General features: G+C 36.1%; 4 protein-coding genes across 9 annotated transcripts; 1 reads left to right on the forward strand and 3 right to left on the reverse strand.

Annotated features, from left to right (window-relative positions):
* Positions 1 to 712: 712 nt before the first annotated feature.
* LOC107622266 (mechanosensitive ion channel protein 10) lies at positions 713 to 6,563 on the reverse strand. Its single transcript, XM_088502467.1, has 5 exons — positions 5,058 to 6,563; positions 1,948 to 2,071; positions 1,556 to 1,849; positions 1,275 to 1,477; positions 713 to 1,197 (listed from the first exon to the last, which is right to left on the reverse strand). The coding sequence occupies exons 1-5, from the start codon at positions 6,293 to 6,295 to the stop codon at positions 924 to 926; spliced, it is 2,133 nt and encodes a 710-aa protein (XP_088358593.1). The 5' UTR covers positions 6,296 to 6,563; the 3' UTR covers positions 713 to 923.
* A 980-nt stretch (positions 6,564 to 7,543) lies between these two features.
* Positions 7,544 to 12,127, reverse strand: LOC107622264 (uncharacterized). Of its 3 annotated transcripts, XM_021114350.2 has the most exons (6): positions 11,932 to 12,121; positions 10,556 to 10,941; positions 9,929 to 10,242; positions 9,110 to 9,826; positions 7,963 to 8,413; positions 7,544 to 7,857 (listed from the first exon to the last, which is right to left on the reverse strand). In XM_021114350.2, exons 2-5 carry the CDS (start codon positions 10,899 to 10,901, stop codon positions 8,345 to 8,347), a joined length of 1,446 nt encoding a protein of 481 aa, XP_020970009.1. In that variant the 5' UTR covers positions 10,902 to 10,941; positions 11,932 to 12,121; the 3' UTR covers positions 7,544 to 7,857; positions 7,963 to 8,344. The 3 variants fall into 3 exon arrangements, with proteins under 3 accessions (XP_020970009.1, XP_016179619.1, XP_088358608.1); XM_016324133.3 differs by having other exon boundaries at positions 9,110 to 10,242; positions 11,932 to 12,127; XM_088502482.1 differs by having other exon boundaries at positions 7,963 to 8,409; positions 9,110 to 10,242.
* Positions 11,901 to 14,402, forward strand: LOC107622265 (uncharacterized). The gene is made up of 6 exons (XM_016324138.3): positions 11,901 to 12,040; positions 12,204 to 12,296; positions 12,378 to 12,600; positions 12,801 to 12,976; positions 13,148 to 13,439; positions 14,005 to 14,402. The coding sequence occupies exons 2-6, from the start codon at positions 12,251 to 12,253 to the stop codon at positions 14,066 to 14,068; spliced, it is 801 nt and encodes a 266-aa protein (XP_016179624.1). The 5' UTR covers positions 11,901 to 12,040; positions 12,204 to 12,250; the 3' UTR covers positions 14,069 to 14,402.
* A 123-nt stretch (positions 14,403 to 14,525) lies between these two features.
* Positions 14,526 to 20,229, reverse strand: LOC107622262 (putative methyltransferase PMT21). 4 transcript variants are annotated; one of them, XM_016324130.3, is made up of 9 exons: positions 19,655 to 20,229; positions 19,459 to 19,547; positions 18,249 to 18,545; positions 18,005 to 18,153; positions 17,712 to 17,907; positions 17,268 to 17,478; positions 15,921 to 16,593; positions 15,738 to 15,815; positions 14,526 to 15,182 (listed from the first exon to the last, which is right to left on the reverse strand). In XM_016324130.3, the coding sequence occupies exons 3-9, from the start codon at positions 18,519 to 18,521 to the stop codon at positions 14,960 to 14,962; spliced, it is 1,803 nt and encodes a 600-aa protein (XP_016179616.1). In that variant the 5' UTR covers positions 18,522 to 18,545; positions 19,459 to 19,547; positions 19,655 to 20,229; the 3' UTR covers positions 14,526 to 14,959. The 4 variants fall into 4 exon arrangements, with proteins under 4 accessions (XP_016179616.1, XP_016179617.1, XP_088358596.1 ...); XM_016324131.3 differs by having other exon boundaries at positions 19,645 to 19,922; XM_088502470.1 differs by lacking the exon at positions 19,655 to 20,229 and having other exon boundaries at positions 19,459 to 19,621.

Consider the following 20,229-nt stretch of genomic DNA (forward strand, 5'->3'; position numbering starts at 1 on the left):
GCCATGTGTTGAAGTTACTATTTTCAAGTTTCTCAGAAATCGGACGGGAGCAGGCTTGGTCGATTGAGACCCAGCAACGATGATTGCCATGATTGTGGCAGAGAAGAAAAAGCTTAAAGAATGAACAAGAACGAAAAAAATTCAAAGAGATTCACCAAGACTGGCTCTTGATACCATCTTGTAATGAACAATACTGATGAAAACAGAGAAAGAAGAGTATTGAAACAGAAATTGAATATGCATTGAGAAGTAATGAGAATACAAGTGAGTGAGCAGTAGCACAAGCACTACTATATATAGTTGGGAGCTAACAGACTTAAATTATAGATGGAAAATATCTCTAACAGAGTAACAGAATTAGAAACTAACTAGAGAGCTAACCAATGCTTAACTAGGCCTAACTAACCTTTATCACTTGTACTTACATCCATACACTTAACAAGTAGTACTTGCATGTGTTAATTCTAGTTTTTTTCTCCCGCTAATAGCAGGTTCAATGCATACATGTATCAAAGTACGGAAAGAGAGCACAATACAGTAGTATATATAAGATAGGAAACATTTCAAGTGCACCGGAGAGTACCGGTGCACCAGTTGTTTTAACTGTTGATTTCAATTAATATATATTATATATATTTTTTATAATTCAGATCAACGGTTAAAACAACTGGTGCACTGGTACTCCCGATGCACTTGAAATGTTTCCTATAAGATAAGATAAGCGAGTTGTATTGATGAACTACTAATAATAATAAACAATGTACAAAGTACCATTTTAATGATGAGTTAATACCATAACATGAAGTGAAGCACACAAGATTTTATGGAGTTTGAAAGGAACATAATTTGCAAGATTTAGAGCAAGAAATACTAATGAAACGAAAAGAGACGGAAGTTGGTATGGTATGTCCGATCTCATCAGATCATGATTGAAAGACAAGTCTGCCATTATTTTCCATGTTCATCTGGGTAATGTGGATCTCCTGAGGGAGGAGATTGTACTTGACAGCATGGATCTCAAAGATCTTTTTGAGTTCCAAGAGGAGCTCAGTGATCCTAATGCTCCTTTCGCCATAGTTCTGATGATTGATTGTGTGTTGCACACACAAGCACAGCTTCAGCTTGTCCACATTCTGTATTTCTTTTGCTATCACACTGTGCTTTGGATTCCAATACTTTGGCTTGCTCTCAATGTAACTGTAACACCACAAATTAATTAGCAATGATAATGTGATTATTAAGATAGAAGGAATAACATACATTGAGATACGTACATTTGTATTGATTTCTTGAGTGCAATGATAGTCTCCATGGGAGTAGAAGCATCAATGGTGAAATCAATTGAGTCCCACATCTCCGGACTCCTGTAGAAATTGCTGATTGGCTTATTCAGCAGAACTGCATTAGGGTAGTATATTTTCTCGTTGTCGTATCTGAGAAACACTGTTGACAAGATATTCATCTCTTCCACAATCATCTGCATGCACATACATATAGTAAGTATATATATATAGTAGAAGAATAATAATGAAATGACGATGATTACGACATATACATGAACACCATCAATGACGCAGCGGTCTCCAATGTCGAAAGGATGCATGACAAAGACGAAGATGATGGCCTCCAAGACGGTCTTGCAGGTACCTTGGAAGGCAACCCCAATCAACACGATTTGCGTCATGCAGAAGAATATGATCTTGAGCGTAGCCACTCCCATCACCAAAAGGATCACAATGATTATTATCACACTAACTATCGCGCTTGCTAGTTTGTGAAGCTGCTGCACTGCTGTTTTTGTATCATTCAGTGATTGTGCTAGTGCCTTTCGTTCGTAGTATGCTCGAATCTGAACATTATTAATTATATATACATACGTACTATTCTTCATTATCAACTTAATTTATTATTTATGATAATTAATAACAACACGCTTCTAATTCTTACCACCCAATTTCTAAATGATGATCTGCTGATCTTCCCTGTTTCAAGGGCACCTTCGAAGAGAGGGAATATAGTATGTATCTCAACCCTCTTCAGAAATCTCATCAAATCCTCCTCTTCAATGTACCTTCAATAAATTATGAAGACCAATCACATCTCATCGTGTATATATAATAGTTACATCCATAGCATGCAGCTAATAACATGTTGGGATCCCACGATACGTAGTGCAAATACAGAGATCAAGTAAATCCCTGGCCCCTTTGATGGATGGATTATAATGCTTATATAGAAAGAACACGTTGGACTGGAATTATTTGTTGAATTAGGCACAAAAGTCAACATGATGATATTAGGATATCTTGTCATGTCATTTGGAGCGAACTAGGACTAGTGATGGATCATATGCAAATTAAAGTGGTTCAGCGCACTAAGGATTAAAAAGAAAAAAGATTGGAAGAAGTCAAGGGTTGATGCTGTCTGCTGGAACCATGTGGATTTAGGTCCGTTGACATGGATCATATTCATATATTCATAGTGGGCTTTTATATATATACACACTATATAAGATAATGTTAGTGCAAAATTGTGGATTAGATCAGAGTATGGAATGAAGGTGACAGAGCACTACGCCTATGCTGTCAATTTCTGGGGTTAATAAGATGGTGGATACTACTATGAAGATGTTACAATTGTCTTTATGTGAAGATGTATCTTTTCTACCATTAGATGATGAATTGAAGGGTTTGATTTTGATATGTTACAAAAGTATTATCTTCCTCGATACTCTTTATAAGAAGATGTTAAACATAAGAAGATGTTTTTAACATCTTCATTTGAGTAGATACCTAATAAGATTTCAGGGGATTATACGACAAAATAAAAAATAAGGACCACAGGAGTAACCAGTAAATTAAACTTTGAAGCCACCAAGAAGGTTGGTTCTCTATGATTGTGCTCCAATAAAGAGGCAATAGCAAGAGCAATTCACCCTTTTCTCACATGTGATGTGAGGTGAGCCTCATCACAGTCTGGCTAGCACAACTAGTTCCACCCTACACTTTTAGTCTTGTCCTCATATCACACACCACCTACTGAATTTCACCACGTTTTCCCCAAGCTTCAGCTCTCTTCCCCCATCATATTTATCTACCATACTTAAATTTTACCTACTTTTTAGATTTTAAGATTATAAATGTATATAGACAAGTAAAAATTAAGTAAAATCTACAATTACTTTGATGTAAAAGTGGTGTCTAATTGAAATGTACCCTTTTAAGTGTATAAATATCATTTTCCACTTAATTGGCCGATTAAAATAAATAGGAATAAATATTTTTTTATGAGAAAAGTTTAAGGAGAAGTAAACTATTAATCTAATTTTTTTAATCTAATAATCTAATAGTATACTTTTAGTCCATATTTTTAAATATTAATGATTAACTGTTAGTTAAAAAAAAATCTAAAAAACCAACTACATCACGAGTGAACTCAAGTCAATTTTTTGTATTTTTAGTTTTAAAATTCGAAAATTAGGAGTAGTGTGATTGTTTTTTCTTTTTTATAACAAACTTCCTATTTTAGAATCAGTTAGCTCTAATTGATTATACTTCTAATTGATTCTCTAACAAAATCGGTTAGTAAAAAATAATAAATTTTACTGACGTTGTAATATTTCTCTTTTACTGTTTATTTATATTCATATTCATATGATTGAATCTTTACTTTATATATACTTGTACTATTTGTTGATTAATATATCATTTCTTATTGACATGTTAAGAAGAAATGACTTTAACCTTCTATATAAGATTATATTTTTCAAGTAATTTTAATGTTATATGAGAAGAAATATTTATTTTGAATAACTACATCAATATATTGTTGGATCAACACTTATTTTATCATTATTATAGAATTTTGTCGTAGCTTCTTAATTTAATATATACTCTTATATAATACTTTACATTTGAATTATTTTAAGTGTTCAATTAACTTTTGTTTTTTTAATATTTATCTACAATCATATTATGTACACACACAAAAATTAACTATTAAATTAATTATTGATATAAAATATAAAATACAAATATGTATAAAAAATGAGTTAACAAATACATATATAAATAGTAACTAATTTTTTATGATCACATAGCATTTTTTATTTATTTAAATAATTTGATAGCCTAAAAATAAAACTTTTGAAAAATGGTAAAAGACGACCACTTTTTAGATAAAATAAAATGAGGGGTAATGTTGACCAAGGCAAAAACCCTAAATGCCTAGCATTTTCTCAAGGCAATTGAATAATAATAATATGAAAATAAATAAATAAGCATAAATATTTATTAGTCTAACATTTTATATATATATATATATATATATATATATATATATATATATATATACATAAATAAAGAAGTAATCATGAAAGACCAAAATTTATTATTAATATATACTATCAAATATTTAGTTCTCCCAGGAGTAGTAGGCTAAGTTGCACGATAATTCCATTGACAAATTAATAATCAATATCAAAGTAGTAGTAGTTTGAGAGTACTGAATGTATGTAATCTTCACAAATTAATTGTCAACTATGAACTGAAGAAGCATATTAATGCTGCATTGGAAGGAAAAGCATTTATGAGATCATCATTTATTTGAACTTTACTAATGTGGTCGAAGGAAGATTATTTATATAGAAAATGTATGTGTATAAAGACGACAAAAAATCATAATAATTAAAATGCTGATATATTATATTAAATAGATTAATTAAATATATTAAATTATATAATATTTTTAATTATTATCTTTGAATAAATTTGTAAAACGATAATATTTGATGAATAATAAAAAATGATTTAAATAGTTTAAAATTGTTTTATTTATTATTGATTTATTATGGTTAAAATAAATTTATTTTTTCCCCTAGGATTGGCGTTTATAAAAATAGAGCATTGAGGTGTATATTTATCTTGTGTTACGTAGTTTTTAGCATGTAATAGGTTTAACATACGTAGATTGATGAGGTTAGTGATGAATTAGTTGTTTGGGGAGGTTGAGATGGAAGAAGCAATAAAGAAGAAGAAATGGCATGATGAGCTTATTACTTGGCAGCAGGTTTGGCGACGTTGTTGAAAATCCGCTGAGCGCAATTTCTAGCTTCCCATTCACTGTTGATCTCAGACTCGGCGGTGGTGAAATCATCGACGGTCCTGGAGATGGTGGAGAGGCCGGAAGAGCGAACATAGTTGACGAGCCTCTTGACGCTCCAGGCGGATGCAGTGCTCTCCATGCTCAGCTCCCTCAGCTTCTCCATGTCAATCCTCCTGGAACCCCCGAACCTCTCCTGCTTCTCCTTCAGCTTATTCAACCTACTCCTGGCAGGCATCGACTTTGATCCGCCTCCCGTGAGCAGGCGGTGCTGCTGCAGTATCTCCTCCGCGTCCTCCATGGGCGGACCTGAGAGAGTGTCGAGGATGTAGTGATGGAAGACGCTCTCCTTCATCCTGTCGAAGTAGGTGGCCACATGAAAAGAGGATGCCAGCATCTTCACCAGAACAATCTTGACGAGCCATATGATGGCCCCAACCAGCACTGCCACCAGTCCCTGAAACACCTTGTTCAGGAACATGTGGTTCTTCTTCTGCACGTCGTCGAACACCACGCTCCAGTATGAAAGAAGCACCAGCCCTAGCCACATGCAGTTCCTTATGCTCTTCCTCAGCCCGTATATGAAGTACAGCACCTTCTCTCTCAGCATGAAGTTCCTCTCTATCACGAACACCGTCACCCCCACCACCCACCCCGACACCAACCTCCCGCTGAATGTCACCATCACCATCAAGCACCACTTCCATATCTCCAAACCCACCATGTGCATCTTCTTTATCCTCGTTATTGCCAGCGAACACACCAAGCATGTTGCTATGCTCAGGAACACCACCCACTCCACCACTACCCTCCACCTCACCTTCTTCCTCCTCCTCCTCTCCTGCAACTTATTCCTCTCTCCCTCACCCTCCTCCTCGATCTCTTCTTCTTCGTCCCACCACTCCTCCTCTTCCTCTTCATCTTCGTCCACGTCCTCATTATTATTGTCGTTGTTGTTCTCCTGCGAAATGCTTGATAGCTTTCTGCCGAGATGGTGGTGGGGATAGTAGTTATTGTACTCGAGGATTCTGGATTTGGGCTTCGAGAAGCTGAGCCGATTAAGGGTTTTGACCCTCAAGGGTTGTTGTTTGGGGGGCTTGTTGTCCACGGAGGAAGAGGAAGGGGTTTTCGGATGGTTATTGTGCTGGTCAATGGTGACAGCAACATGATCTGAGGACTTAGCTTTTTCATCCATGTGTGTTGAGGTAAGGGAGATAGAAGAAACAAATAGGAGTAGCTGCGTATAAGTGGTATGAAACTATGAATACACTAGTTACCCAAACGGACGTCTATTTATAGAAACACAATTTCAAATATGGAGCTTTTAGTTTAGCAAAATTGTTTGGACACTAATGTTGTCACAGATAAATTAAGCATGTGAGCAACATGATCAGCAGAAACGGTTTGCAACTTGACTTGTGTTACTGTTTGCATGAGTTGGGGCTTTCAGAAAGTGCCATTATACCTTAGTGCGCGCATTGGCATGATATGATAAAGAGCTTCTGCAAGGAATAAAGAAAACACCACATTGGACACTAATGTCTCAACACATATCATCATGCGCATGATGAGAACCTCCATAATGACATGATGCAGAAATTCTTAAAAAGTGGCAAAGCAATTAACACACGCACATGTCACATCAACATCATCTATCATATATATTTGAAGCCTTAAACTGTTAAACAAGCATATATGTAGACCGGTTATTGTATGACCAATATGTAATTAACACCCACACAATGGGTCAAATCATTTAGAATTATAAGTAATTGAATTATCTATATTTAAATGTAATCGGTTATACTTGCACCAATTATCAGGTGAATTTTATGGTATCTATAATTTAGTATTTAATTTTTGTCTAATTTATTTTTTATAATAAATTTTAAATATTTAATAATTATTTATATTTATATTTTTAAAATTATATATTAAATTTTAATTTTGCTACAAAACTAACAAAAACTCTACTAACTCCTGTTAATTTTTGTTGAGTTAGACTTCAAAGTCCATTGAAAAAAAATACACCTCAATTATTCAAATTTATCATAATTCATAATTATATTTTACCACTTTCTCCTAATTTTTTTTTTACTACTGCTGTGCTTGCGGCTCCAGCAATAAATTAGAAGATAGTATATTGATACCTATATTTTTTACAAGAGAAATAACCAATTATGTTCTCTACTTTTAGTGAACATTCACATCATGGAGAAGGTACCAATATTCTCTTCCAACATTGACACACTTGCAACCTCAGTCTCTCATACTACACACGTCATTCAGATCGCACTATATATAAGCATTAATCTTTGCTGGTCTAGAAAATTGGACCAATACAACGCAAGCGACATACACAACCAAAAGATTTACGTGGTTTTGATTGAGGTGCTGACCTAAGTGCCAACCTAATTGGAGTTGGTCGGATTACAGCTAGTAATACATCAAAAGTGCAGACTACGAATTAACATCATATACAGAGCTTTTGATCTTACAAGTCAATAGTCACAATACAATAACGGTACTCTTTACTCTTTAGTATTTAATTTATCTTAAAAAGCAGACATCATAAATCAAAGGGATATTAGTTGGTAATGCGTTCAACAAAAAAGTTAGTCGTCGCTTTCTGAATAGGAAATTAGTTCAAGCAATCAAGGTTCTGAGTCCATCGTCTGCTTCACACCAAAAAGGGAACAGAAACTTGCTATCACAAGGTGCATTAACAATGTCTTGCTTGCATCCGTTCTCTTGCATCTGCAAACACAAATGACTAGAAGTTGTGGTATGCATGTATAAAATACACATATAATGAAATATAGCTTTTGAAAATAGTAATAGACCTCAGGAATTAGAACTTGCCTGCATACACTCATCACACCCTGAATGAAACCCTTGCAATGTTGATGCTACAGTGATTTGTGATGGGGAAACTCAGCAAGGTCTTGCCACTTCATGAACTTCCCAAAGAACCCAGAGTTTAATAATCTTGATAGATTTCTCAGGCAAGCTTTCTAATCAAAAGAATTCTGATCTTTCCATTCTACAAAAAGTTGAGTTTGTATCTTACGAATTTCAGCCCCAAAACAAAAACAAAAGGGGACCGGAAGGGCATGCTTGATATCAACTGAGTGAAAATACCACAAGTAGACAACTGATCAAGTTAACCCTTGCCCACAGTTTATAATGATGATAATGATGATGATGGCACAATACCCCGGTGGTCCACTGAAGCAACTTCACCTCATTTTTCTAAAAGCCATGTCATCCACCTACACAAGCAATGCCTATGTAGGTGTTCCGGCAAATCTGCCTAGAAAAATTAGTGGTCACAAAATCAGTATAGCAGAATAACTAGTTTATATCATCACTACAAAAAACTGCATATTTTCTTATTCTAAATGCTCTACAGGATGTACTCATGTATCTGAAATTATTCAAAAGCTAGAACCAAAAAAATTATACATGAACTAAGCATGTCTCAAACCAAAATATTTTCCAGTTCAATCGCTTAAAACTCTCCTAATAAGAAAAACAGGTATTATACTTATAAAATAAATATTCAGAGATTCAGAATCCAAGTTATTTCAAATGGAACAAACTGATTGATCTATATCAACAACTAGAAGACAACCCAAGTATCCAAATATTCAGGAGATTTTAATAATGAAATATCAGGTAAGAACAATTTCAATTGCAAAGCAATCTTGCGATTCTCTGCCCCTACACAAGTCAACCGGTATATCAAGACAAAGAAGCAGACCTGTTTTATGTTGAGCTCATATATTTGTGGTGAGATTTTTAGATAGACTTAAGCACTTCAAGTTCTATTGTTAAAATTAATCACACATTGTTGGGACAGAAAAACCCACTTAAATGATACACATCTATATTGCCTGAAAGCATATCCCAGATGAAATTTTGGATTTCTCATTGCAACTGATGCAAATAGAATGTTTTAACTTAGGTTACGGACGATTGCTTGTTTATTCAAATTTAAGGAACGTACACTACTCCATGCCGAAGTGTATCCATCAGTTGAAAGTAGCCAGCTTCTAGTATTTTGCAGAAAGTCCAATTCCAGGCTTGTAGAATCAAAATCCAGCAGCTCATCATCATTACAATCATCACTATCATACTTCCTCCTCCTCTTCTTTTTGGCCTTTTGTTTTTTATTACGTTTCAATCGAACTGAAGGACTCTGATCAAAACCAGAACAATCTTCTTTTAACAGTCCATCATGATCTAGCAATGCATTCTTGTTCGAGAGGCGGAAACCAATTTGATTATTCATAAAGACAGACTCCCAGGATTCAGGAGTTTTGCATTCTTGTGACAATCTATAGTAAAGAACCCAAGACTGAAGTCCCAAACACTTTATTGCTTCAACAGTTGTCATCTTGCATGTATTCTTAAAGATTGGGGTCAAGCTATTGCCACTACTTGAGATTGCAGATATTTTTGACACAGTGTCACCGATTTTTGCTTGCAGCTCCGGATCCTCCTCATCCCGTAAAAGGCGTAGAAGTTGCCTTCCCTGAGTAATGACAGCATTCAACAGTAGCATCAGGTCAATAGACCCAGTACCACCACAATTTAAAAGTACAACCACAAACAAATCAGTGACATTATCAAAATGTTGAAATTCCACTTTGCGGTTGAGTGATTTACGAAGCAATTCCAAAAAGTAGCACAGGTCCTGCTCGTCAAGAGTAATAAGAAGGTGCTGGCACAAAGAAGAGAAGGGATGCTCTGTGAGAAATTCATCTATAACTTGCCATACATCTCCTATATCCTCTTTATACATTAAGTTAATGAAATAACGCACAAAGAATGGCCTGTCAATGAAAAAAATATCACCATCTTTGACCGACTCAACAAACTCGTCAGATGACCAAAATTCAGGCACATTCTGAATAAAATTTTCCACAGTTCGCTGGATATCCAAGTCAAGGAAATAATGTGGCTTGGTGGCAACCATGGCTGGTGACTGCCCATGCTTTCCCTTCCACTCTAGCTCCTCCCAGCAAATATCCCTGTTTTTAAATGCAAACTGGGACAACGCCTTGAGACCTTTCCCTTGCTCTAGTCCACTGCCCGCGGAAGAATATGAAAACCACTGCAATACACGATTAGGATTACCTGCATTTCACCCGCAAGATGCACAAAAGGAACATGTTTTGTAATAAGTAACATCTAAAGTGATTAATATCGCACCAATTATATATAAAAAATTTCAACACAATAGTAGAAAATCAACAAAAAGAAGCAGCAGCCTAATAAGCATGACATGGGGAGCAGCAAGATATTGGCACAAACAGCCTGCACCGTAGATAAGAACAAACAAATATATGAATATAAGAGTACTTTTAATCCTTCACACATATATAAATACGAATCCTTCAAATGTCACAGCCACAACAGCGTTTACAAGAGAATATAAAAGTCCACATACCCTGGAAGAATTTCTGGAGCATGCGACTTGTGTGAGCTAAAAGGGAACCCCCTTTATTGGGGGACTTGTCGAACATCAAATGCAAAAGATGGGAGGCAAGGCCACACTTCTGACCTCGACTTCTCACCAAATTCCCAAAGAGCTCTCTCTGATCGCGTGGAGCCACGCACATCACACCTGCGATGCTACTGCACAGCCATAGCCGAACCTCCGCACGACCCCCAGACAGCATCCCTGACCAGATATCGGATTCCAGCTCCTTCAACAAAGAGATTCTCCATTTTATAGAATCACTGTCATGTGATTCATCGCTCTGGTTGGGGTCTGACAAGAACAAGTCTATCATTTTTGCCAAAACCTTAACGCCACAGAGGAAGCAAATAATCCTGATTCCCAAACATTTCAGTTATATAATAATAATAATAATAATAATAATAATAATAATAATAATAATAATAATAATAATAAATATTAGAAATACAGTGAAGTGAACAATCAGACTCTACACAAAGTAAATACTAATATATTTCCCAATGCCTCACTCCCTATGTTTCTCACAAACTATGGTTAAATATACTTTTCCTTTTTTAACTTTCAATTCTCCTCCACTTTTGGATTCATTTTTGGTTTCAGTCTTAACTTCTTACGTTTCTTTGCACTGTCCACACCCAGAGTTTTCTTTCTTTCTTTCTCATTATGCAAAACCAGACTTCTGGAATTTTCTCTTCAGTCATTGCCCATTATTACTGAGAAAAATGTATAAATGCTATCATTGCCATGCCTCAAAAAGTTTATTCAAAATTGATATAGATCATAAGCAAGTACTTGAGGTATGTGCTTATGGACACAAGTTATGACTAGAGGCCAATTTGAAACTTTCAGATCTTATTTTTATTCTATTCGTACCTCAACCTGTACACGTTACTTATCAAGCTTATTACATGGTTTAGGATTTACTTGGTCATTTCAGTAATGAAAGTTCACATTCTCTACACCAACCTCTACTTCACAAAGGAGAGGCAGGCCCATTTGATCATTTTAGATCGGAGAACAACTTCAAAGGAAACAAGAGTTTGAAGGGATTATGAAGAACTAGAAAGCATGGAAGATGGCACATGTTAATTGTTACCATACAGAGCGTACACAGCGAGGCAAAGTCGAGTTAACTATTACTTAAAGAGTAGTGTATTAGTGCATTAATAATAATAAATATGAAATTTACTACATCCATCTGCTATACTGAGCTCTTATATCAGAAAAAAAGCTCGTAGAAATGCAGAATATGAATTCACAAACCATCCATCGAATAAACTCAAGCAAGAACAAGTAGCAAAAGCGAGAAATAGAACAACAAGATGAAGGAGCAGCGCACCAACCTACTGCCGTGATGGCGGCGGCGACAGCGACGCAGAGAGCAGAGGGCGACGCACCGGCAGCGTAAAGAGGAGAACAGCGAAGCAGTAGAGGTCAAAATTTTGATTGAGGGTGACAAACCCTAACCCTTTAGCTCAGTTTTCTCTTCTCCCAAAATATTTAGATCGAACAGATAGATATTTGATGTCTCTGGATCCTTCCTTTTATTTGAAGTCAGAAAAAGCACAACATACACAAAACACAGTCGTTTTATGTATTAAGTATTTGCGCATAGGGTTTCGTTGATGGAGTGGAGGCAGAAGAAGAAGCTGCTGACATAGGATGCATATTCGGACAAGAATCTCAGCACTGCCTCTCTTTCTCCCCTGTCAGTTCCCTCTCACTCTCACTCTCTCTCTCTCTCTGTTTGTCTTCAGAGAATAGTCACACTTTTTCTTATTATCTTCAGGGACTCGCAAGTCATCATTTTCACCTCATTTGCAACCCAGTAGTAGAAAGCTGAGAAGGGCTTTTCCAAAGAACATGGCCTGTGGTTTGGATAACAAGACAGGAACTGGTTTAGTTCGCCCTGCAACAGATGCTTACGCACCTGAGGCTGTTGAAGCGTTGAGAGCTGGCAAGGTTATTGCGGTCCCCACTGACACACTCTATGGATTTGCTTGTGATGCTTGGTATGAGCTGCTTCTTTTCATATCTGATTACTTCTCCCTTATTAAACAAAGCATGTGAAAATAATCACTGCACTTATTGGTATCACTTCACCACATTCTTTTATAATAATATGTCCATCGGCAAAGACTACACTGCAATGGAGACAGATTTATGAATGATTGGTAATTACTTATTGCCTTGTATTGGGGCATGATTGTAGCTCGTTGGAAGCAGTTAATAGGATTTATGAGATCAAGGGTCGAAAACATACAAGCCCTCTGGCTATCTGTGTTGGAGATGTATCAGACATATATCGTTTTGCCGTGACTGACCACTTGCCACATGGCCTGCTTGATTCCCTCCTTCCGGGGCCTGTTACAGTTGTATTAAGTCGAGGTTTGTAAGTTAAAATGAAAATTATGGACATTTGCAGAATACCCTTCAACACTGCATTAAAATTTGTTTGAAGCTGTAGCCTTATTTTGTTCTGTCAACGTTTATTATGTAAACATCAAATTCGGTTCTCTAGATCCTACATATGTGATGGTATGCCTTCATATTTTACAGGCGATTCAAGTGTTCTTGAACGATCTTTGAACCCGGGATTTGATAGTATAGGAGTTAGAGTGCCTGATAGCAATTTCATTAGAGTCATTGCTCGCGGTTCAGGAACTGCCTTAGCACTTACAAGTGCAAACCTTAGTGGACAGCCAAGTAGTGTTTGCATCAGAGATTTTGAGAATCTTTGGGAGCATTGTGCTTTTGTATATGATGGTGGTGTGCTTCCATCAGGTCGAGCAGGTTCAACAGTTGTGGACCTCACTACACCACACAAATACAAGATACTGAGACCTGGAAGGTAGATATGTTTGATCTAAATCTTTTAAGCTGCATTGCTCAAATAATATGATTATGTATTTCACCAATTGTTTGTGCTATGTTAAGGGTCAAATACTATGTGTGATAGAAAGGTGGTTTGTGATATAAAAGGTTTTACATAACCGAGAGACCCTTAACGGACTTGGTAATGAGTTTTAACCCAAAAAAGTATAATTTTTATGTTTTTAAACATTGACAATTCAAAACTTCCTTTTCCCAATTTCTTAAACAAGAGTCTTTATGGAGTACTAACTTAAGAAAAACCCTATAAAAACTAATGATACTAAATTCATATCAAATTAGGGAGAACTTAATAGGCTGCAAAATGCATACAGAAGACTATAATTATTTTACTGTCAAGACTTTTTGTTTTCACTTTTACATGGTGAGGTGAAAATGATAATTTCAAAACTACCCATTTCTGTGGTTTAAGATATTTGGTTACTTTTAAATTTTGTTTTCCTGGTGAATTCTGTTATATGGACCAGCTTATATGGAATTACAATATGCATTATTTATTTATTTATTTATTTTGCAATGTGCAGCGCAAAGGAAGAGACAATTGCCATCTTGGAAAAGCATTCTTTAGCTGAATCAGCTGCCCAGTAAATAAGGGGTGATCATATTTTATTATTTATTTGTATGCAATGCCACGTTCAAGGCCTCAATTGTATTTGCTTGGATATGTGAGAAATTATGAGTTTATGACCAAACACACTTGGCTCGCATATGGCATCCTTTGAACAAATATATAGCACTGGCACGTATTCTATTTAGTTATCATTTCATTAATCTTCTTGTTAGGTTTAATGTTAATGGATTTTACTCTTCACATGATTTCATGCTGTGTAGATTTTTATTTTATTGTTGATAAGATTTTCTCCTATGCTTAGGGATTTGATCATGTAAAACAAAATATATTGAAGGATTGATTATAACTCAAGTGTTTTTTTTTTTTCCAAATGAACTTAACATGTTATGTCAATGGAGACTATCAATATATCGTTGTTCGCATCTATGGATGAAATGATGGGAAAAAACAGAAAATTGAATATGTACATATATATTGGGCACCAATAACATTATGAGTATTACTTTATCATGCTCAATAATGATACAAGTACTATTTTCTATTTATGTGTAAAACATTCCCCGAGTGTTAAATAAAATGTCAAAGTTGTAGCACTGGCACTTGGGAAAATTACATACTTAGGGGCTTTGAAATGTTCACACCTTAACATGAATTCACTTTGATATTACACAAACAAACTATTAGAGAAAAGTAAGGTGGCCTTGGGGATCAGAAACATTTCAACACATATAAAGAATATATATATCTATATTATACCTATAGTGTATGAAAATTCTCTCTCTATAAATGAACAAAACCGGATTATCGGAGTTAACCATCCATTTGTACTAGAATCAATCATTGGATGCATACCAAAGCTTTGAATTTGTTTCCCTCCTTGGAGGTATCACATCACTACTACTCTAACATCATCTTGAACCATTATTGGATGCATACCAAAGCTGCTTCTGACATATCAAAACCTTCACCATCTCATCACCTTTCTCAGAGTTCTCTTTGTGACATTCCCATCTCATACCCTTGCCAATGGCTTCAATGCTATCCACAAAGTAACCGTGCTCACGAATGATTACATACCCATTTGGCCTTAGAATCCGGTCCATTTCCAGCAACACATACTTCATTTCACATCTGCCACATACCAAGACAACTATAACCATCAGCCCATGTTTGAATTAACTTATCTTGTGATAAAAAAAGACAATCAAAATGTCCAAGAAACAGATTTTTTAAGACAAATCAAACATGCAATCATGTATTTCCTCTCTTCCATTTATTGCATGAGAACATTGTTAAAAGTGGCGTGTGGAAGCAATTTGGAAAGTGCAAGAGAAGGAAGGTTCAGAGGAATTGAGAGGAGGAGGGTTCTGGAATCAGAAATGAGGAACTAATTCATATGATTGGTGAATCTCCCCGTTTACACTATATATAACAGGTTAGTTAAATATCAAACTCTAATCCCACATGGGCATAACTAACCAGCCACTTGTATTGCCTGCTGCACTAACTATAGTTAGTTATCTAACTAAACTATACTAACTATAATTGTAGCATCATCATTAATCATTCAACTAACTACAGTTATATTGAGTGTACACTATCAGGTTACAAATTTATGCAACTAAATACCAAAATGATAGATCGCTCTAAAAGCATATTCATGAGCAAATCAGCTGAGAATGTCACCTGTGGCTTTCTGCAGTGAAGAGTCCATCAAGATGAAGCAGGTCATATGTACGAGGATATGTTGAAAACGCTTCGCACCTATACCACAACAAAAGCCAAATCAACACACCATATAAGATGAAATATTATATATAATATTCATGAATAACTTAAGGCTCATATAACATTTCAAAATCACTTTACCAATCATGGAAGGTTCCAATAAGGCCTCGATCATAGACCACGGGGAGCGTATTGGTAGAATAAGATGAGACAACATTCATGACCCACACAGGATCATTAATCAAGGCTGCAGCAAAACCTCCATATACCGTGTTCATGTCCATCACATTTCTTATCTTATCTGTCCCAAGGTCAGGGAGCAATTTCTTGTAGTGCTCGATACGCTTTTTCCATGTACTGTCGTCATGTTTAAAAGAACTAGCACTCCCACGGTGAACCATTGAAATCCGCTCGGGCATCGTGTGCAGCCGCTCCGGCCACTTAGGAATGGAAGTTAAACCTGATTTCTTAAACTTTGAATTGGGAACCACAATACAAGCTCGAAGTGGAGTATACCATGCTGAATCTGGCTCGAGACTATCATCACATTTTGGTGGATAAGTATCTCTGGCCAGCTTATTATAGCAATTATTATCCAGAGACTTCTGCCACACAGCAATGTCACCCTTTTTATTATACATTTTAAAGCATAAGGATTTCAGCAACTCCTCCAATTTCTCATAATCTGATCTTTGCTCTTCGATAGTTGTGTTCCACCCTCGCCACCTGCGCTGATAGTTGATTGGTGGGCCAGACAAGACCCAAAATCCTCCAGGACGAAGAATCCGGTGGATTTCAAGGAGATAAACTCCACCTAAAATCAGTAATACCATCAACTTGTGAATGAGAATCAGAGATTAACAGAAAACAATTACTGATTTGTCAAAGCAGTGAAAATACTGGAGTTAAAGCACAATTGATAGCCAAAACCAAATGTGTAACCTAGTTCAAGGGTGCATAGATGATTTTATAAAATGGTCACATTTATTGGATCAGGAAGGGGGAAAAAGACTCATTAACAGCTATGGCTTCACAATATCAAAAAGCAAATTCTAAGATATTGCTGATTGAGATCTGGCTTCAATACAATATAAGCCTAATAGGAACAAACTCTGTTTAATTCATCATAATCTATAGAAAACTGATAAGATAAAAAATCTAGCAGAATTAGGGGATTTTATTGATGAACTAGGATTGCAAATCACAATCCCTAATTGGAGTACACTGTTGGAACTACCAACTGTGGAGAGAATTTTCCCTCTCCTGAGCTAACAAACTTAACAGAATTTTCTAACTAATTAAAAACTAACTAACCCTGGTATTTATAGGCAGCAGCTAGGCCTAGCACTACTGGTCCTAAACTAGTTTAAAAGAATAACAAATAGCCATCCAGCAGCAAATTAGGAATTAAACAGTGAAAATCAGTCATTCAACTCCTTACCTTTCCTCTTGTAAACTAAGCCAAACCTGTTTCTATCAAAAACTTACCAAATTCTGTCCATGGGATAAGGCATCTGGAGCAATGAGCCATATCAAAGGAGTTTGATGGGAATGGAAGTCTCTGGGTAGAAATGACGCCAAGAATTGCTGGAATACCACGCTCCAGAGCAAATTGCACCTGAGCTTCATGGTTATCTCTTGGTGCAAGAGAAACGGTAAGAATCCCGCGATCAAGCAAGTCCCCACCCCAGCTAGCAACCTATATTGACAAGTGTTGTATAGATTAATTGATGAACTCCTTTGTCTATCACTTGTTCATGAATTGCAACAGAAACAGGTACAGGTACTAAAATATGTACACACAAAAAGTTAACAGAACACAACAAAAAGGTGAACTAAAAATTTAATGTTTTGGAAGTGATCATGAGAGACATAATTTGCATACCTATTCATTGGATGAATAAAGAAGAAGAAAATATCAGCAAAACTCACCCCACAGCCAGTATCAATGGCAGTTCTAATAGTCCCATCTTTCATTTCTGGGATAAGATCTTGCATTTTATCAGCATATTCACCAACTCCATTGGGGAACATGGTACCTCCGCCAGGAAAGAGGAATTTCTCGCCTTCCTTTTTCAACCAATGCTGATTGGACTTCTGCTTGTTAATCCAATCATATGGAACATTTCTGCCATAAAATATACCAGAAAGCATGAGAAGAAAGCCACATTAAGCCAGCCTTTTATATTGTTAATTCATAAAGCATAGATTGGCTATGATTATACCTGTACCAACATTCATCTCTGCTCTTTGGCCATCTAATGGGGGGCTTATACCCATCTGGGGGAGGAACTAAGCATTCCTTCCTCTCAAAAATCGGAGGGCAATGGCGTTCCAACAAAGTAAGCCGGTAGGAGCCATACTTCCTCCATCTCTGTAAAATCAATTAATCAAGTAAACATAATCAATGAGGAAACTATTTTCTCAAATCATACACCATGAAAACAGAGCAACCATTAGTAATATTACCCTTGGATCGGTGCATGGTGTGTAGTCTTGATAGTCAACGCCACATTCGGGAAAACTGATGGACTTCATCTGCACAGAACCTACTGAGGATAAATCCTTGGAGGGTTCAAGGGACTTCTGGCCGCTGATGAAGAGAAATCTATTCCTCTCAGAACAAAAGATTCCACCCATATAGAAAGAAAATCCACATATCAACACAAATATTATTGCCATTGGGACAATCCTGCACTTTTCTGGCTGGGTTATGATTGATTTCCCATCACTACCCTTCATCGTGACCAACAAATAATCAACTACCTGCACAGGTTTTAATAAATCAACTTCACTAAACTATGATTATGCCAGCTGTGGCCAAAACTTTTTTCTATTTTATTACACTTAAACACCGATAATTTATGAGAAATTGTCAATGATCAACATAACATTTATCATAGATAAATAAAGCACCCAAAAGAGGGAACACTAGGAACTCACAAGAGGCACTCTAACCAACAACCCTCATACTAAGAACTCCAGTTCCTGTTAGTTCCAACTTGTACATTTGACCACAGATGATGACAGTAATCTAAGAAATGCAGAAACAAGTGAAGATAGCATTTGTTTCCTATCTATTCCAGGAACCAAATAAGCATGCATTATAATTCAACTCTACAGGAGCACACCATTTGAATAACCAAACCATCTACAGAGAAGAAGGACAAGGCATCATCAGCTTAAGATCACGTAGCTTGCAATGAGAATGAGAACACACATTCCTAAATAGTGGATTCGTAAAATTGCAAAAAATAAAAACAGAAAATGATGACTAAATTCCAGCTGAGTTATCCGAAGGAAAAGAGGCAGGGTAAGGTGTAAATACAAAGAAATCTGACGGTTTTTCTCTTTTTCTACCGACACTTGGTGCTTTTGTAAGGCGCACTTTTGTCTTTATGATGATGACATTGGGCCCTAAACACACAACAAGGTGAATGCAAAAAGCGGAGCTCAGTTCAACATCTTAATTCATACGCTATTGACAAGGAAGAACAGAACAGAACAGAACAGAACAGAACAGAACAGAACAGAAGAAAGGCATCAGTTGTTGTCCTTAATTAGCTTGTTCCAACCAATGAACTCCCGTCCAAGAAGAATAGAAGAGAAAGCAGATCTGTGACACAACAGAAAGAAAAGAGACGATGATGAAAGAAAGAGAATAGGGATTAGCGCTTACCCTTAAGGTTATGCTGTTTCAATTCTCTGTGGAGCTGCTTCCTGGTTGAACTAGAAACAATGAGCTCTGAGAAGAGAAGAGAGAGCGCGCTAATGGTAGGTGGGAAAAGGGACCATGAGAGTTGAAAAAAATGGTCAGAAACGTACCTAAAAGACTAAAAACTAATAAAGCTAAACAAAACGAAACTTATTTATACTTCACTTCATCTTCATGTGCTAAGCTGTCTCCTGCTTGTCTTCAACTTCAACTTCAACTTCTTCCAAATTATTTTGCCCTCTGGTTTATGACTTTTTTTTTTCTACCTTTAGTTATTAGCTTATTACTCTCTCTCTCTCTATTTTGTTTAAGAATTTCTAGCTTTATCTTTTCTTTACCCTCTTCTTTTTAAAGAAAAAAAAATCTTTTCTTTTGTTCTTTATTCGCCGCTTGTTAGTAGTGATGAGCGAATCTTCAATCTTCAATCTATTTCTTTTATCTCTTCGTTTATATACGGTGTATTATTTTGATATTTTTTAATATAAATTGGAATTTATATAGCATAAGTTCATGCTATATTTTATTCAATAATAAAAAAGGTATTTTGCCCCATACAGAATCTGATAACTTACGTGGAAAAGAACACTGAAGGCTGAAGCTCTTTCCTTATTTACAAGAATCTTGAGTTAAAATGAAGTAAAGTACAATAATGATGATTTAGGATTGATAGGTCACTTGAAATTTGTATTTGGCTGAAAGAGAAGAGCGATCTTTACACCGTTTCGCTTGTCTTCC

Source organism: Arachis ipaensis, chromosome B10, assembly GCF_059453495.1.
Source record: "Arachis ipaensis isolate K30076 ecotype BB chromosome B10, ASM5945349v1, whole genome shotgun sequence".
Classification (NCBI taxonomy): Eukaryota; Viridiplantae; Streptophyta; class Magnoliopsida; order Fabales; family Fabaceae; genus Arachis; species Arachis ipaensis.

What these genes read in the sequence shown, in the direction of transcription:
- LOC107622266 (XM_088502467.1), bottom strand. Translation starts at nt 6,295, where the DNA reads ATGGATGAAAAAGCTAAGTCCTCAGATCATGTTGCTGTCACCATTGAC. An exon ending in GCGTCATTGATGGTGTTCAT is followed by an intron (nt 1,478 to 1,555) that starts GTATATGTCGTA and finishes ATGTGCATGCAG; the next exon opens with ATGATTGTGGAAGAGATGAA. An exon ending in CTCAAGAAATCAATACAAAT is followed by an intron (nt 1,198 to 1,274) that starts GTACGTATCTCA and finishes GTGGTGTTACAG; the next exon opens with TTACATTGAGAGCAAGCCAA.
- LOC107622264 (XM_016324133.3), bottom strand. Translation starts at nt 10,901, where the DNA reads ATGATAGACTTGTTCTTGTCAGACCCCAACCAGAGCGATGAATCACAT. An exon ending in GCTCCAGAAATTCTTCCAGG is followed by an intron (nt 10,243 to 10,555) that starts GTATGTGGACTT and finishes GGTGAAATGCAG; the next exon opens with GTAATCCTAATCGTGTATTG. An exon ending in ACACTTCGGCATGGAGTAGT is followed by an intron (nt 8,414 to 9,109) that starts GTACGTTCCTTA and finishes TAATTTTTCTAG; the next exon opens with GCAGATTTGCCGGAACACCT.
- LOC107622265 (XM_016324138.3), top strand. Translation starts at nt 12,251, where the DNA reads ATGCATATTCGGACAAGAATCTCAGCACTGCCTCTCTTTCTCCCCT. An exon ending in GGATTTGCTTGTGATGCTTG is followed by an intron (nt 12,601 to 12,800) that starts GTATGAGCTGCT and finishes GCATGATTGTAG; the next exon opens with CTCGTTGGAAGCAGTTAATA. An exon ending in AAGATACTGAGACCTGGAAG is followed by an intron (nt 13,440 to 14,004) that starts GTAGATATGTTT and finishes TGCAATGTGCAG; the next exon opens with CGCAAAGGAAGAGACAATTG.
- LOC107622262 (XM_016324130.3), bottom strand. Translation starts at nt 18,521, where the DNA reads ATGAAGGGTAGTGATGGGAAATCAATCATAACCCAGCCAGAAAAGTGC. An exon ending in CACCATGCACCGATCCAAGG is followed by an intron (nt 18,154 to 18,248) that starts GTAATATTACTA and finishes TTGATTTTACAG; the next exon opens with AGATGGAGGAAGTATGGCTC. An exon ending in ATTGGAACCTTCCATGATTG is followed by an intron (nt 15,816 to 15,920) that starts GTAAAGTGATTT and finishes GTTGTGGTATAG; the next exon opens with GTGCGAAGCGTTTTCAACAT.